The 17,386-nt window shown below is 55.7% G+C and overlaps 1 protein-coding gene across 15 annotated transcripts in view; it reads left to right on the forward strand.

Moving 5' to 3' along the window:
- Positions 1 to 17,386, forward strand: part of RIMBP2 (RIMS binding protein 2) — a 95,175-nt gene that overhangs the window by 55,135 nt on the left and 22,654 nt on the right. For 13 of the 15 annotated variants that reach the window (XR_006210214.1, XM_042963106.1, XM_042963103.1 and 10 more), the window contains 4 exons: positions 8,046 to 8,197; positions 10,055 to 10,516; positions 11,658 to 11,801; positions 16,776 to 16,934. Coding sequence is in view for 14 of the 15 variants with exons in the window: in XM_042963106.1 (XP_042819040.1) it covers positions 8,046 to 8,197; positions 10,055 to 10,516; positions 11,658 to 11,801; positions 16,776 to 16,934 (917 nt within the window). In the remaining variant the exon portion in view is untranslated. The remainder of the gene's footprint in view (positions 1 to 8,045; positions 8,198 to 10,054; positions 10,517 to 11,657; positions 11,802 to 16,775; positions 16,935 to 17,386) is intronic. The other 2 variants (XM_042963096.1, XM_042963101.1) reach the window with 1 other exon arrangement.

Below are 17,386 nucleotides of genomic sequence, written 5' to 3' on the forward strand. Positions count from 1 at the left end.
TACGTGTACACACGTGCATGTGTATGCATGTGTGCCCATGTGTGCGTATCTATGGGTATGTGTGCACGTGCGTGTGAGAGAGAGAGGGAAAGAGACCACTTGGAGTTTGTTTGGGGACCGTGGTTTTGAGAGCATTCCTTCTGACACTGGCACGTGCAAGAGGCCTAGCCCGGAACGGACGGGAGGAGGCGAGACCACCTCGGGGACGGGCGAGGACGTCTCCCCAACGGCGTGGCCGCCACACGCGTGCGCTCGTGGAGGGCGACAGCGAATGAAGCGCCTACATGCCTTCGCGACGGTTCTTTTCCGTCTCAGTTTTTCCTTTGGACGCAAACACGGGGATGGATTTGCGTCGAAGGCGTGTCGTCCCACCGTAGACGCCCTTCTGGGTTCTGGGCACGTCTGCCAGGGAGAGCCCGTCTCCTGTGCGTCCTCCACTAGGAAGGATGGCAGGAGAAGTGACGCGCCTCCCTTCCCACACACACCCTGGGCGGTTGTAGAGAGGGGCTCAGGTACACGCGCCTGCGGGGTCAGCTCGTTGCCGATCCTCCAGGGTCCCCGTGCCGCTAAGGGGCAGCTACCCCCCCCCCCCGATCTCCAGAAACGTCTGCTGTGCTGCTCTTTGCTGTGGGGCCCGTCCAGGGCCGCCCGTCCATGTAGGTCAGCTGTGCCCGGTGGGGGGGAGCCTGGGTACCGGCGGGAGGAGCAGCCTTCTTATTCTTCGAGAACGTTCAGGGGTGTCATCTGTCTCCTGCGGATCGTCTCTTAGTCCCAAGTTACTCGCGAGATCCCCCGGAAGTGCCCGTCTCAGCCGCCCCTTTGTCGGACCTCTGTGATTCGTTAATCCCGTCCTGCCGAACCTCGCTTGTCAGTAGTTTTCACAGACAGTTCGTTTCTTCTCCGGGATCATTTTAAGCGGCTGCATAACGTCTTCCGTCCCACACAACGTGGGCTTTTCAGTTCGTGATGGTTTACTTCCGTGTCGTCGTGTTCTCCAGCGTGTGCCAGGCCTGTAATCAATGGGCGCCTGACCCACAAAGCAGCCTGACCCGCGGGCAGGGGGGCAGACTCTACCCGACGGCGGGAGGCGGTCTGAGGAGGAGACGAGTCATAAAGGGTCAGCACCTTTGTCTTCCGTGCTGAGTTGATTCCCTGCCCGGCCACCGGTGTCAGTCATGAAAACTGGGATAACGAGGACCCCCCCCTTTCCCCTGAAGCCTACCGTGAGGTTGTGGGTCAGTGCTGGGGGCACAAGAGACAAGACACGCCAAGCTCAGGGCTCCGTGGGGGCTCAGGAGGGACGAGGGGGCACACGGCATTGGTCCCCCCCGGAGGCTTCTAGAGAAGCCCAGGGTGCGATGGAGAGGACGGGGTCCAGGTGGGGTGTGAGCACGGGTCGTGTGCCGCAGCTTAACTCCCCGTCACCGATGTCTTCGTCCGTACGCCTGAGGGCTCACGCCGCGGACGGTCTGGCCTCACAACTCTGGAGGCTGAATGTGAGACCGAGGCACCGGCAGATTCGGGGTCTGGAGGCGAGGATTTGAGCCCGTGAATTCTGGGGGTAGTGGACCCAACATTGGGTTCGTCGCAAACGTTTCTGTCTCCTGACCAGAAGGAGCGGTGTCCTGTCCGTGGTGAGTGGAGTGAGTGGAAGGCCTGGGGGCAGCTTGCCCTGCGTGGGAGGAAAGGGGTGCTCCTAGACCAGCCCCTCTGAACTCGTGTCGGGTATGACTCGTTCGAGGCACCCCGACGTGACGGACGTGAGCGCCGCTCCCGCTGGTCCGCATCTCTGGGCCCGAGTGTGGGGAGCTGGGCCGGGGGTGGCGGAACGGCAGTTACCAGGCTTTCTTCACCCACGAATCCTGTAGTGTGATTCCACCGTAGGTAGAAGTGAGCACCGAGGCAGATCCCGGACCGGTTTCCGCTCTTGGCCATTGCCCTTAAGAACAATGAGGCCTGATAGCTTAATCGACTTCCAAAGTGCCAGAGCCAGGTGGTCAAGGGAACACTGGTGACCCTGAACGAGTTAACGGGCTTTCTGAAGACTGGTGCCAGCCACAGGCTGCGGCGCAAGCCCTCAGAAAACTGGTCTGGATAGAGCGACCCGCTCCGCAGAGAGGCTGGCACATCACGAGTTCCAGAGTCCCTCCTTTACGAGAAGCCACTCACAGCCCAGGAGACAGATCTCGTGGGTCCCGAGCAAGCCAATACCGGATCTCGCAGGTGGGATTGCAACTGTCCCTGCATGTCCCAGGGACAGTCGTCAGCAGTGGGATGGGCAATGTGTGTGCTTTGGGACACCAGCCATGTGAATGGTTTGGGGCAGGAAACGTTTTCAGTGGTAGCCGTTGTGGTACCTAAATTCTCGGTGTGGAATTTAAAGGTGGCGTTCACCGGCAGATTTCAGATCAGAATTTAAGATTATCTTTAGGGTTTGCAACACTGCATACAGCATTTCCTCAAAAGGACTCTGGCAGCTACGGGGACCCAGCAGGGCCTAGACAAACAAGGCACATCATTCCCAGCTGGCAGCGGGCCCCTGAAGAGGCCAGGCCTGCTCACTGGGAGCGGCCTGACTTCCTCCCTCCAGCCTGGGCCAAACGTTGCCCTGCGTGACCCCCACTCTCCCAGTGCCAGGTGAATTGCATACTTGAGTGAGGACAGAGGGGCTGGCATTTCTCCTGAGCTATCCTGTCCCCCCCGCCTGCTGGGCCTGGCTTGGTATTTGCAGCCTCCAAGATTCAAAGCAGATCGTGACCAGGAGCCTGCATGCAGAGTCCCCCGTCGCTGCAGGAAGGGCAGGCTGCTTCCCAGATGGGCCATGAGAGACCTATCGATAGAACTTGTAAATTCCTCATGTCCTTCCTGGGTTTTGTCTGCTTGGTCTATCCGGTCATTGAGAGTTATTGTCTGCATGTCTAATTTCTTCTTCAGTGTTCTCATTTTAGCTTTATATATTGTGGAGCTCCATTTGTAGGCACATACACATTTTTGTAAAATTTTTTTTAATGTTTGTTTATTTTTGAGAGAGAGAGAGACACAGAGTGTGATCTAGGGAGGGGAAGACAGAGGGAGACACAGAATCCAAAGCAGGCTCCAGGCTCCGAGCTGTCAGCACAGAGCCCGACGCAGGGCCTGAACCCACGAACCATGAGATCATGACCTGAGCTGAAGTCGGACACTTCACTGACTGAGCCACCCAGGCGCCCTGGCACATGCACATTTAAAATCGTTAGTTTTTCATGATGAATTGACTCCTTTTTTGTAATGAAATGCACCTCTTTGTCTCTGATAATTAGTTTTTGTCTTGAAGTCGGTTTTGTCTGATACTCACAGGACTACCAGCTTTTCCATGCTTAGTATTTGCATGTTATATCTCTTCCTAACCTTTCAAGTTCTTTGTATTTTTATTTTTTGTATGTCTCTTGCAAGTGGTCTGTGAATGGGTCTTGGTGTTATAACAGTATGACAGTCTCTGCCTTTTAATTGGAATCTTTAGTTCCTTCACGTTTAGTACAATGATTGATATGACTTTAAGTCTGCCATTTGTTCTTCATGTTTCATTTGTCCTGTCTGGTTTCTTTCTTCATCTTTCCCTGCTTTTGTGTGGGGGGGGGTGGGGGGTGGGGATCAACTAAGAGTTTTTTTTCTATTCCATTTTCTCCTCTGCTGACTCTTTTGTTGTTGTTGTTATAACTCTTTATATTTGTTTTAAGATTGATGTAGGGAGTAACACATGCCTATTTAGCTTATTAAGAATTAGTCTACATTAATAACATAATCTTATTTATAAGGGAAGAATAGTACCAGTGTGTAATTCCACTTATGCACCTTCAATTTTGCTATTGCTTTTATATATTCTATCATATGTTTCATTGTGTTATAATAATGTTGTATCCCTTTTTGGTCCACATTTCCATCTGTTATGATTTCCTTTTAGCTCTGAACAATTTCCTTTAGCGTCTCTTGCAGAATTCTTTTGCTTAGGTAAAAAAAAAAAATCCTCATTATTTCACATTTATTTAAAGATAATTTTTTCTCTGGATATAGAATTCTAGGCTTTTTTTTTAAATTTCAGGACTTTGGAAATGTCATTCCTTTTCTCTTGGCCTTCCATATTTCTACAAGGAGTCAGCTGAGTTTTCTATTGTCCCATTCATTCCCTGACTGCTTTCAAGATTTTTCTCTTTGTCTTTTTTGAAATTTACTGACAATCCTTGATATAAGGGTGGTATTGGTGGTAGTTTTTCTGCAAATTTCAAATTTTATATCTCCACATTTTTTCTACCTTATTCTGTCTTTCCCGTCTGAGAACCTAATTGTACGTGAGTCAAATTGCTTGCTAATGTCATACAGATGTATGAACTTCTGTTAATTTTTTAAATCATTTTCCTCATTGTGTTTCAGTTAGGATAATTTCTATGATAATATCTTCAACTTTATTAGATCTGTCTTTTGCAGTGTCTAATCTGCTGTTAAGACCATTAAATGAAATTTTTATTTTGGCCATTGGAGTTTTCAGTTCTAGGATTTTCATTTGGTTCTTTTTTTTTTTTTTTTAATTTTCTTATCACTCTGGGGATTCCCATCTCTTGGCCTATCACATTCATCTTTACCTATACATTTTTAACCTGTTTGTAATAATTGTTTTAAAGTCTTTGCTAATTCTAACACCTGAGTCACATATGGGCCTGTGTCTACTGACTGTTTTTTCTCTCAATCACATATTCGCTCATTTCTTTCCACATGTGGTGACTTTCATTGTGTGTTGGACAGTGTAGATTATGCACTGTGGAGACTGAATTCTGTTACCTTTCTCAGTAACAGCGACAACAGCACCTCTGGAGGGTGTTGAGGTTTATCCTTGCAGACAGTTATATTACTTGTGACATATCTACGTCTAGTATATGCTTGTTTTAGCTTTATTTGGTTGGGTGTATTTCATTTTTGCCTTTAGAATGCAGCCCTCCATCCTGATGTATGATCCCAGCTTCTGTGGTTTGGACCTTCCGTGTCTCCAGTGGAAAACCCAGGCTCCTCTGACCTGGCAGGACTTGAACCCCAAGTCCTTCGTCTCAGCACCAGGCAGCTCTCAGAATCACCACTGAACTCTGCAGCCGTCTGGCTGTTTTCCTTTCCTGTATGTTCCTTGCATCCTTGTCTGCCCTGCACAGGCACGACTTAGGAGTCACTGCGTAAATAGTGTGAGGGGAACGGGCACACAGAGGTTAGGGATCCTGTTGCATTGCATCGCCCCTCTCTGGGATTTCTCTTCTCGATTTCTGTCATCTCTGCCATCACTGAATGCCACCTTCCAATTCCACGATAGCAAGACTGCCTCTGCCACTTTCTGCTTGGACTCTGTCTCTCACACGAGCCAGCTGGGCGGTGCCCTAGGAGAGAATGAGAAGGAATCTGGTTACGTGTGCGATGTGCTATGTGTTTCCCATCTTAAAAAGTGCAAGCCACGGTGTCCGCCCTCTCTACCCCGTAGCGCGGGATGAACCACGTTGGGTGTGTTCACGGGAAGCATTTTGAAATGGGTCGAGAGTCTTCTCTCTGCCATGAGGCGTGGGCTGCTTTTCTCCCTGCTGGGTGTTCTTTGCGACAAAGGAGAGCAGTCTGGCTCTGACGAGAACCACTGATTGCTTTCATCTGTGAACGCAACCAGGTCACGAGGACAGTGTTGGGGAGACTCGGGGAAGTGGTGCCCCACGGTGTTTCCGAGAGCCCTGGCAGCCAGTCAGCTGTGAGTGGATGAGAGCCCCCGCGATCTGTCCCATGCTCTGGGGGTGAGTCCGCGATGGTGACCAATCACAGGGAAGGGAGACAGACGGCACTCACGGTTGATGCGATTAGCAGTGCTTGAGAAGGAACAGTCACCCTTGGAGACTGAGCACAGACTCCTCCCCGCGAAATCCCCGGAGTCTGGTCAGACACCATCCAACTACCAGCAGCCCCTGAAACAGGTGATTCCCACCCAAAGGACTGTTCCCTCCAGAATGGCCCTCCACTTCTGATATAGAAGGTAGGGATTTCGGTGTCTTTTATGGGAGGGGGAGCAGTATCGTGCCCTTGGGGTCAAGTTGAAACGACCGGTAACAACAGTAAGCATACAGATGGCGCTTACTCCGGGCCCGTGTGCTCTTATGAGCACTTTACGTACATCTTAGTTCTCTTCGTCGCGCAGCTTGGTGAGCTTGGTGATACTGATTGTTTATTGTATGTTAGAAACTGTGATTTCTCAGAGGCTCGCGCACGAGTCGATCCGACGCACACGTTCCTGGTGGGCAGCTCTGTTCCAGCGGCCATCCGGGGACCCGGGCACGTCCATCCCGTGGCCTCACCCTTTCCAGTACGTGGCCTCTAAGGTTGCCCCCGGGGGTCATCTCCTTCTCAGACCACCACAAGGGGCAAGGCCTTGAAGGTTCACCTGGGGAGTCTTTGGAGGGCTGCTGTGCGGAAGTCTGTCACTTGGCCCGTCTTACCGAGAGGGAAGTTTGGAAACTGAGTGTAGCTGTCTGAGCAGAGGCAGAATAGTAACATGACGACGATGTTCTAGTGAGTACGTAGCCGTTGTTGCCGGTAGGTGCCGTCTTGCGTCTGTCTTTAGATACGGTGACTAAATAAAGACAGGAAGGGCGAGCGGTCGTCCAAGGTCCCACGCCAGTAATTGGCGGATGTGGGACTGGAACCCGGGCGGGCAGGCTCCGGTGCCCTCTGATCTGCGCCCCGTCCTGTCCGTCCTGCCTCTGGCTCGTTTGCGTTTCTAGGAGGATGTGGTCACAAAGCGACAGGTCCGGCGTCCAGGAGGGGCCGAGTCCGCGCCGAGCGGTGAGTGGATGGGGGAGCACAGAGGAGAGGACGTCTGCTCTCTGGTCAGGCCCTCAGCACGCCTTCCTTTGGAAGCACGTCACGTGTGAGGGAGCCGTCCGGGTAGAGCTTCCCTCCCGGCCAGGCTGCGAAGACGGCGGGAGGACCTTCCTCACGGCGGCTGTTTGACGGTGGACTCGAAGCTGCCCTTGCAAGTGGGCCTGGGCGGGTGTGGGCGTGAGCCCCGCCTCCCACACTCGATGGCTCAGCGACTCCTCTTGAACCCTGATCGCCTCGTGTGCAGAGTGGGTGCGCGCGGCCACCCGAGGCCTGTGTGAGCACCCGTGGCGAGTGGAAGAACGTGTGGCTCACGGAGGAGCCTCGCCGGACAGCTGGTGCCCTCCCACCCGGAAACTCACGCCTTGGGGGGACGGTAGCAAGGCGTGTGGGGCTCAGGGCCTTCCTCCTGGACGTTATAAACACATTCCCTTCCGAGTGAAATGCCACGCGCGCGTTCCAACAGGAAGATGTGTGGTGGGGGGTTGGCACCAGACCCACGGGAAAGGAGGTCTCCCGCGGGTGACAGGCAGCACTGGCGATCCTGTTGTCACCAGGAGCCGCCAGAAGGACCGGGGACACGGCCACTGCCTCCACGTGGCTTGAACTGCTCAAGACCAGTGGGCACGTCCAGACCGGCTGAGGCACGACACGCACCTGGTGTGCCACTGGTGCACCTGTGTGCACAGCTGGGCTCTCAGGTTCAGATGGTGTCCTCGCACCCGTGTCTTGTCGCTCAGCTCTGTCCCCTCCCTGGGGTGGCAAGATACGTGGCCCACGCCTGCGTCCTGTCTAGTCTGATAGACAGAGAGAGGAAGGGGAGGGGGAAGCAGGGAGAGGGGCAGGGAGAGAGGGAGGGATCGCCTCCGTCTCCCAAACGCGGGTATCTCCTAGCGCGACCGGAGCCGATCCCGTGGCGGGTGATGGCATCCACCTGGTGGGCTGGGAGCAGGGCGCAGGTGGCCCCGGAGGGCGGATCAGCGTCCAGGTGAGCGGCAGAGCCGCGGTGCACGCTGGGAGCTTCCGCCCTCCTGCTGCCTCTGCCTTTCCTCACCCCGACCTCCTGCCCTGGCGACCCGGCCCGGCGCTGTCCTCCCGGGTGAGAGCAGTGGGCAGAGCAGCCGCCCGCCTGCCAGAGGGCCGTGCCCTGAAAGTGCTGCCTTCTGTGCCCCCAGGCCCTCCGGCGCCCCCCCAAGATGTCACCGTCCACGCTGGGCCCACCCCAGCAACCGTCCAGGTCTCCTGGAAGCCACCCGCCCTGACGACTGCCGGGCTGTCCAACGGGGCGAACGTGACCGGCTACGGCGTGTACGCAAAAGGGCAGAGGGTGAGTTCTGGTTCGGTGGCGTGTGGGGGCGGGGCCTGCCCGCACCTGCTCCTGGAGGGGTGAGCACTTGGGGGCGCCCTCCCTCTCCCCTCTCTCCTCCACCCCCAGGACCACCAGCACTTCCTAAACAGCACCCAGAGGGGTGCCCACCGCCCCCCGCAGAACGCCCCAGCCCCCTTCTCTCCTGTCCTTCCCCTTTCCAGAATCTTCTTTGCCCTCCTCCCACAACGTTTGCCCTGCCATGGGCGGTTCTTGCAACTCCCCTCAGTACTGAAAACTCACTTCTCCGTCCCCACAAAATCAGCACTCCCCCTCCCCGCCGCTGACAGGCTCACAAACTCCACAAGGTGGTACCAGCGGCCAAGGGGAGCCCTCCTTGGGAGCACTGAGCAAGACAGCCGCACCTCAACACACGAGGCCCAACTCTGTCCTGGCCCATGACACAGACGTTGGTGCCTTGGGGGGAGGCTTGGGAAGCTTCTGTCCATCCTGCTGTTCCCCCGAGGACCCGGGGTGACCTAGCAAGTGCAGGCTCCTCTCTGACATCGGCCTGCCTTGTCCTTAAACACTGCCACCTGCAGGCGGTATGCTCCCCTGCACCCTCCTCCCCAGGACTCCCCTCTGCTCCCCTCCTCCCCCGGACTCCCCTCTGCTCCCCTCCTCCCCCAGGACTCTCCTCCTCCCTCAGGACCCCCTCTGCTCCCCTCCTCCCCCAGGACTCCCTTCTGCTCCCTTCCTCCCCTAGTCCTCACCTCTGCTCCCCTCCTCCCCCAGGACTCTCCTCCTCCCCCAGGACCCCCTCTGCTCCCCTCCTCCCCCAGGACCCCCTCTGCTCCCCTCCTCCCCCAGGATTCCCCTCTGTTCCCCTCCTCCCCCAGGACTCTCCTCCTCCCCCAGGACCCCCTCTGCTCCCCTCCTCCCCCAGGACCCCCTCTGCTCCCCTCCTCCCCCAGGATTCCCCTCTGTTCCCCTCCTCCCCCAGGACTCTCCTCCTCCCCCAGGACTCCCCTCTGCTCCCCTCCTCCCCCAGGACTCTCCTCCTCCCCCAGGACCCCCTCTGCTCCCCTCCTCCCCCAGGACTCCCCTCTGCTCCCCTCCTCCCCCAGGACTCCCTTCTGCTCCCTTCCTCCCCTAGTCCTCACCTCTGCTCCCCTCCTCCCCCAGGACTCTCCTCCTCCGTCAGGACCCCCTCTGCTCCCCTCCTCCCCCAGGACTCCCTCTGCTCCCCTCCTCCCCTAGGACTCACCTCTGCTCCTCCCCTTACTCCCTCCTCCTCTCTGCCCCTCCTCCCCAGGACTCCCCTCTGTTCCTCACTCTTCCCCTCTGTCCCTCCTCCTCCCTCAGGACCTCCTCTGCTCCCTTCCTTCCCCTCCTTCTCCAGGACCCCCTTCTGCTCCACTTCTGTGGGGAAGCCCACAGGCAGGCTATGTGCATAAGAGGAGCTGTCCTCCCTCTCAGGCAGCAGGAAGTCCACTGTGGCCTTTGCCTGCCCCCCTCCCCCAACCCAGCTTTCGTAGTTTACACTGAGTGTTCTCATGCCTCTGGGGCCCCTGCATCTGTATCTGAATTGGTGCCGGACATGGAAGGAAAAAGCGTGGCCCTGGTTTGTGCCCTGGAAACCTCCAACAGCTGGCAGGTGCAGGGTTGGTAGAAGTCCCCAGCCCCCAGTCCAGGAGCCTGACTCCTGCCTGGTCCCCTCTCTAAGGCCCCTTTGATCTCCAGGCTGGGCAGTGCGTCTAGCTGGGCACAGACGGGCCCCAGTCCCTGGGCACGAGAGGCTGTCTCGCGCTGGTCAGGGTGCAGGGGGACAAGCTGGGGGGACGCGGGCAGCCCGTGACCAGCACTCTCTGTGGACAGGTGGCTGAGGTCATCTCCCCCGTGGCGGACAGCGCGGCCGTGGAGCTGGTGCGGCTGCGGAGCCTGGAAGCCAGGGCCGTGACCGTGCGGACCCTCTCTGCACAGGGCGAGTCCGCGGACTCTGCCTTCACTGCCATTCCCCCCGACCTCCTGGTGCCTCCAACCCCCCACCCGAGAACCGCTCCCACACCGAAGCCATTAGCAAGTGCCGGAGCCCCTGATACCAAAGAGGAACACCCGGGTCCCCACATCATGGCGGACGAGGCCTGGGAGCAGAGCCGGGCACCGGCCCCCGCCCACGGGCACATGCTGGAGCCACCCAGCATGCAGGGCTCGGGCCCGGGGCGGCGGTCGCCCTCGCCCAGCCGGATCCTGCCGCAGCCGCAGGGCACCCCGGTCTCCACCTCCGTCGCCAAGGCCATGGCCCGGGAAGCCGCGCAGAGAGTGGCCGAGAGCAGCCGGGTAAGGCTGGGTGTCTTCTCCCTGGTCCCACCGTCCCTCGGCCCGGCTGGGAGCCATACCCCCCTCCCTGCCAGGGCCAGGACCCCATCCCTTCCTCGGGTGCATTGGTCTCCTGGGGTGCCCAGCATGTCTGCTGCGGCCTGTGGTCAGGGCTCTGGCACAGGGACCGTGGTGGTCAGTGTCCCCCTCCACTCCGCCTGTCCAGCCTGTAGGGTCTCCAGGAGCCTGACCCCTGACGGCGCCCTCTCTGAGCTGCCGGATGGAGAGATCCGTGCCAGTGCTGGGGAGCCCCCACTTCTGGGATGTCCCCAGGGCTGGCCAGCCTGCCTCCGGGCTGGGGACCAGGTCAGGGCACCTCTGGAAGGGTGCAGACCCTGAAGGTCAGAGCTGAGAGACACAGGGACATTCAGAACAGCCAGGAGGGATGAGGGGTTCAGTGACAGCCTTCAGTGTCGCCTGTAACACCACAAATCCAGGCTTTTATGTGACATCTCCTAGTTGATTCAGTATGGGCCTGGAATACTTAAAAAAAGAGTTCGACATTAATTTGTGACTTGTGACGAGAACGGTCCTGAATACGCACACTGACCGGGGGGCCCCCCGCCTCCGTGCTGAGTCTCACAAAGCAGAAGCCCAGGCCCGGAATGTCAGGTGCTTTCGGCGAGGCTTTGTGGGCAGGAAGGGCCTGGCAGGTGAACAGGTGCCCCTGTGCTCTCCTGGACGGCAGCCGCACATCCCGCAGCTCTAAGACCCCCAGGGAGGGCGTCCGACAGCAGGCGGGAGCCAGAGACCGGGGCTGCTGGTTCCCTGGCCAGCTCGCTTTTCAGAAGGCATGGAGAGAAAGCAAATGTGTGAATCTCGTTTTTCAAGAAAACGTTAGTTAATCAGATCGAGAGAGCCAGGCAAATGGGACACATGGAGAGAGAACTTTCCGTTGGTTTCTGTAGGTTACCATCAAAGACTGGAAGTGGTTCTGGCAAGGGAGGGGGGCAGTGCACCAGAAAACCTGCCCAAGCCCACGGTGGCCCCCAGGGGGACAGGGGGCTGGGCCAAGGAAGGGCCGAGCCCAGGAGACGTGGGGGCCTGGAGGCCCCCTTCCCCTCTGCAGCCCTCCCGACCGCTTCTTTTTTGTCCTTCCAAGTTAGAGAAAAGGAGCATCTTCTTGGAGAGGGGTGGCAGTCTGTATGTAAACTCAGACGAGGAGGACGGCTACGGCTCCCCGGACGTCAAGAGGAGGGGCGCCTCGGTGGACGACTTCCTGAGAGGCTCAGAGCTTGGCAAGCAGGTAAGCGTGGACTGGGGTCCCCGCCGGCCTCCCCTGGCCTCAGTGCCCTGGCCTCTGCAGGGCCAGGGCCATGGCCATCCCCGTCCCTGGGGGGAGGAGGAGGCACCCGGCCCGGTTACGGCACTCGGTCGGTTTGGGAGCTTTAGATGTAACGGTGCCCGTGCGTTTGTGACCTCCCCTGGGGATGGTTCCAGAAGGCTTCCACACTCCCCGACTGCCCTGTCCTGGCGTCTGGTCATGGGGGCGGTTTTGTGGGCCAGGTAAAGCCACAGATAACCACCTGGTCAAGTTGGGCAAAACCTACCATTTGTTTATTCACTTTACTAATGGGAAAAATGTTTGTTGGGTATCTGCCATGTGCCAGGCATCGGGGCGGGGGGAACCAGAAATTCAAGGGTCCGCATCCCGCCCCCAGGGCACACAACGTCCAGACCAGCCTCTTGGGCGGCGGGTGCATCCAGTGTGGGTTTTGGCTGCAGTTTCTGGACGTGTGCGCTCTAACGGAAGCGTCCTTGATTGGTGTCAGGCCCTGCAGTGGGCGGGGGGGGGGGGGGGGGGGGGGAGTGTCAGGGCGTGAAGACACCGCAGGTCATCCGCCACCCACGGCACACACAGGGCAGGGCAGTGTCACGGCCTTGGGGGCGATGTTGGACTCACACACTTGGGGTCACATCCTGGCCCTGCCTGGCTGGCGGTAGCTCCACGGGCAAGTTTCCCAGCGTCTCCAGGCATCGGGGTTCTTTGTCTGCAAGGTTAAAAGAATTCCGCTTGCCTCGATGTTAACACGAGAAACAGGACACCCAGCTAACGATGACAGAGGGGATGAACATACTTCATTACCCCACCATACAGGAATAGGAAGCCCACGCAGGAGGAAGGTTGATTCAGCCTTCCAGGTGCGTCTGGGCTCTGGCTTCTCAGGCTTCGATGCTTTTGGCCTTCCTCTCGTGGTTCCAAAGTGGCTGCCGTGGCTCCGATAATCACACCCTCATGTGGCAGCCCCCCAGGGAGGAAGGGAGGAAGGAAGGGAGAGAAAAGAAGGGGGCTTTCTTTTCAGACACTTTCTCTCTCTCTCTCTCTTTTTAATGTAATTTATGGCCAAGTTAGCTAACATACAGCGTATACAGTGTGCTCTTGGCTTCGGGAGTAGATTCCCATGATGCGTCACTTACATACAATACCCAGTGCTCATCCCAGCAAGTGCCTTCCTTAATGCCCATCACCCGTTTTCCCGTCTCCCCCCACCCCAACCTCCCATCAACTCTCAGTTTGTTCTCTGTATTTAAGAGTCTCTTACGGCTTGACTCCCCTTCAGTTTGTAGCTATTTTTTTCCCTTCCCTTCCTGCATGGTCCTCTGTTAAGTATCTTAAATTTCACATATCAGTGAGAACATCCATCTGTCCTTCTCTGACTGACTTCACTCAGCATAGTACCTTCCAGTTCCATCCACGTTGTTGCAGATGGCAGGGTTTCATTCTTTCTCGTTGTCGAGTAGTGTTCCGTTGCGTGTGGTGCAGTTGTAAACGGGATCAGTTCCTTGATTCCTCTGCCGATTCATTATTGGTGTGTAGAAGTGCAACCGATTTCTGTACGTTAATTTTACATCCTCGGACTTTGCGGAGCTCGCGTATCAGTTCCGGCAGCTTTTTGGTGGAGTCTTTCGAGTTTTCCACTTAGGGTATCATGTTGTCTGGGAAAAGTGAAAGTTTGACTTCTTCTTTGCCAATTTGGATGCCTTCGATTTCGTTTTGTTGCCTGATTGCTGAGGCTGGGACTTCCAACGCTATGTTAAACAACAGTGGTGAGAGGGGACGTCCCTGTCGTGTCCCTGATCTCAGGGGGAGGGCTCTCCGTTTTTCCCCGTTGAGGATGATATTAGCTGTGGGCTTTTCGTAAATGGCTTCTATGACGTTTAAGTATATTCCTTCTATCCCGACTTTCTGGAGGGTTTTCATCAAGAAAGGATGCTGTGTTTTGTCAAATGCTTTTTCTGCATCTGCTGACGAGACCATATGGTTCTTATCCTTTCTTCTATTAATGTGATGAATCACATTGATGTGCGAATATTGAACCTGCCCTGCATCCCGGGGATGAATCCCACTTGATCATGGTGAATAATTCTTTTAATGTACTGTTGGATTTGATTTGCTATTAGGTTGTTGAGAGTTTTCACATCCATATTCATCAGAGATATTGGCCTATAGTTCTCCTTCTGTGTGGTGGGGTCTCTGTCTGGTTTGGGAATCAAGGTAATGCTGGCTTCATAGAATGAGTCTGGAAGTTTTCCTTCCATTTCTACTTTTTGGAACAGCTTGAGAGAAGGATAGGTATTAACTCTGCTTTAAATGTCTGGTAGAATTCCTCAGGGAAGCCATCTGGTCCTGGGCTCTTACATGTTGGGAGATTTTTGATAACTGATTCAATTTCTTCGCTGGTTATGGGTCTCTTCAGATTTTCTGTTTCTTCCTGTTTGAGTTTTGGAAGTCTGTGGGTGCTTAGGAATTTGTCCATTTCTTCCAGGTTGCCCAGTTTGTTGGCATATAAGTTTTTTATAGTATTTTCTGAGAGTCATCTGTATTTCTGTGGTGTTGGTTGTGATCTCTCCTCCTTTCATTCATGATTTTATCTATTTGGGGTGTCTCCCTTTTCTTTTTGACAAGTCTAGCTAGGGGTTTATCAGTTTTATTTATTCTTTCAAAAAAAACCAGCTCTTAGATTCAGTGATCAGTTCTACTGGTTTTTTTTTGTTGTTGTTGTTGTTTTGGATTCTGTGTTGGTTATTTCTGCTCTAATCTTTATTATTTCTCTTCTGCTGATGGCCTTGGGATTTCTTTGCTGTTCTGCCTCTAGTTCCTGTGGTTGTGTGGTTAGGTTTTGTATTTGGGATTTTTGTTGCTTCTGGAGATAGGCCTGGATTGCAATGTATTTTCCTCTTAGGGCTGCCTTCACTGCATCCCAAAGGGTTTGGACTGTCGTGTTTTCATTTTCATTTGCTTCCATATATTTTTTAATTTCTTCAGTTTCCTGGTTGACCCATTCGTTCTTTAGTAGGACGTTCTTTAACCTCCATGTATTTGGAGGTTTTCCAAAATTTCTGTGTGTGTGGTCGATTTCAAGTTTCATAGCATTGTGATCCGAAACTATGCATGGTATGATTTCAGTTCTTGTATATTTATTGAGGGCTGTTTTGTGGCCCAGTGTGTGATCTGTCTTGGAGAATGTTCCATGTGCACTCGAAAAGAATGTGTATTCTGCTGCCGTTAGATGAAAAGTTCTGAATATATCTGTCAAGTACGTCTGGTCCAGTGTATCATTCAGGGCAATTGTTGTTTTTTTTAATTTTTTTTATTTTTTTAATGTTTATTTTTGAGATCTATAGAGAGAGACAGAGTGGGAATTAGGGGAGGGGCAGAGAGAGAGGGAGATACAGAATCCAAAGCAGGTGCCAGGCTCTGAGCTGTCAGCACAGAGCCCGACGTGGGGCTCGATCCCATGAACCATGCGATCATGATGTGAGCCTAAGTCAGACGCTTAACCGACCAAGCCACCCGTATGCCCCCAGGACCATTGTTTCTTCATTGATTTTCTGCCTAGATGATCTGTCCATTGTTGTAAGTGGAGTATTACAGTCCCTTGCAATTACAGTATTCCTGTCGGTAAGTTTGCTTATGTTTGCGATTAATTGATTTATATATTGGGCAGGCACTTTTCTCTTAACTGGGAGAAAAGTCACTCCCTGCTACATCTCACTGGGCATCATGTGCCCAGCACCGAGAGAGGAATAGGATTCCCACCAACGATGTCCCTGGCGAGCAGTAGACACCTGCTTCCATCCCGAGTTAACTCCTTCATCACGGGGTTGGAATCCGATGAGACCGTTCTCGTGTAGGAGGGCACTTCCTGCACACCTGGGGGAAGACCTCCTTAAAATCAGCCTGGTCTCTGTGTGTTTAAAGCCATTCGTTGTATGTCTTCTCCTTGGTGCCTGACTGAAAGAATGACAGCTGGAACAGCTCAAGCCCCGAGGTGACAGAGGCTCAGGCCGAGAACCTTCCCGGCCACTGCTCCCCGCCGATGCAGGCAAAACCTTAGGCCACGAGCTTAATGTGGCTGGAAGTGCTTGCATGTTTTTATCTAGGGTAGAATCGGAAGCTGGAGTGTTTTTAATAAGGATGTCGCAGGATGCGATGAAATGCATTTGTCTTGTCGCCCACCAGGAAAATAAAGAAACCTTTCTTACCGCCATCTAGCGAATGCAGAGTGCGTTCGTAAATCTGAGCTCGTCAGGGCATTCGGTTTCGGGGGGTCGCAGTCTGTTTTGCCGTCGGTGCTGGGGGTGTCGGTGACGGACGCTCCGTGAGTGAGGACGTGGCGCTGACCTGCAGCTGAGCTCCTGGCCGGGCTCTTTGTGTTTCTGTTTGCATGTCACCAAACCCGCAAGGGGGCTTTCCCGTGAAACCGTTCACGCGGCCCCCAAGCTGGGCGCAGGGTGAACACAGCCCATGGCGGGGGAGTCCACTGCCTGCCCGGGCTGGGCTGTTCTCCAGACACCCCACGGTGCGCGTATTAGACCACATGATATTTGTAAGAGCCTTCAGTGCCTTTGTATGGTGCGTACACGCCCGCTTCCCACCGCCCCCCGCCCTGCACACACCGCGTGCCCTAGCCCTGTGGCCGCCTGAGCCGGCAAGGGTCTGCGCCTGTTCCCGCTGGGCTCCGAGCGGGCAGCCCCGGGCCGTCTCCCTGCCCTCCTGGCTCCCTGCGCTTGATGGGATGGACACGTGCAGGCCCTTGTCACCGCTGACGGGAGCCACACGCACCTGTGCACACGCACACACGCATATGCATACACACGTGCACGCACACGCAGGAGTCGGGGGCTCCCAAGGCTGCAGGGCAGGGAAAGGGTGGCAGCACAGCCCGGGGGCCCCGACTCCGGGGGCCCCACGGTGTCCCCTGCTCTCGGCCCCCAGCCGCACTGCTGCCACGGAGACGAGTACCACACGGAGAGTAGCCGGGGCTCCGACCTGTCCGACATCATGGAGGAGGACGAGGAGGAGCTCTGCTCCGAGACGCAGCTGGAGGACGGGGGCAGGAGGCGGCCTGGCGGCACATCCCACAACGCCCTCAAGGTCAGTGGCCCGGGTCACCGGCTCCCTCCGCGCGGCCTGGGGCCCCCTTTCCCTGTCCCTCCGCCGGGGCCGCGCCCTGCCGTTTCGATCGGCTTCTTCCTTGGTGCTGAGCTCATGTTCAGGCACTCCTCCGGTCTCCTGTCCCAAGCTCGCCCCAAAAGCCCAGGAGGAGGAGCTCCAGAGCGTGTTTCACCCCTGGGGGTGCACGACTCAGTACGGGGAATGGAGTGGGGTAGGAAAACGGCACGGGGAAGACGCCCGGCCCGGCCCTGAATGCTGACCGCAGAGCCAGCAGCCGGGACACAGGTGTCTGAGTCAGACGAGGGCTGGGGATGAGCAGAGCCAGCAGAGGTTTTGCAGATTTTCCAGGAAAGGAGGAAGCTGGGGAGCGCGCTGCTCCACGGGGCACGGAGGCCAGAGGAGGGCGGGGCAGCGGGGGCCACACGGGCTCC

Source organism: Panthera tigris, chromosome D3 (assembly GCF_018350195.1).
Source record: "Panthera tigris isolate Pti1 chromosome D3, P.tigris_Pti1_mat1.1, whole genome shotgun sequence".
Classification (NCBI taxonomy): domain Eukaryota; kingdom Metazoa; phylum Chordata; class Mammalia; order Carnivora; family Felidae; genus Panthera; species Panthera tigris.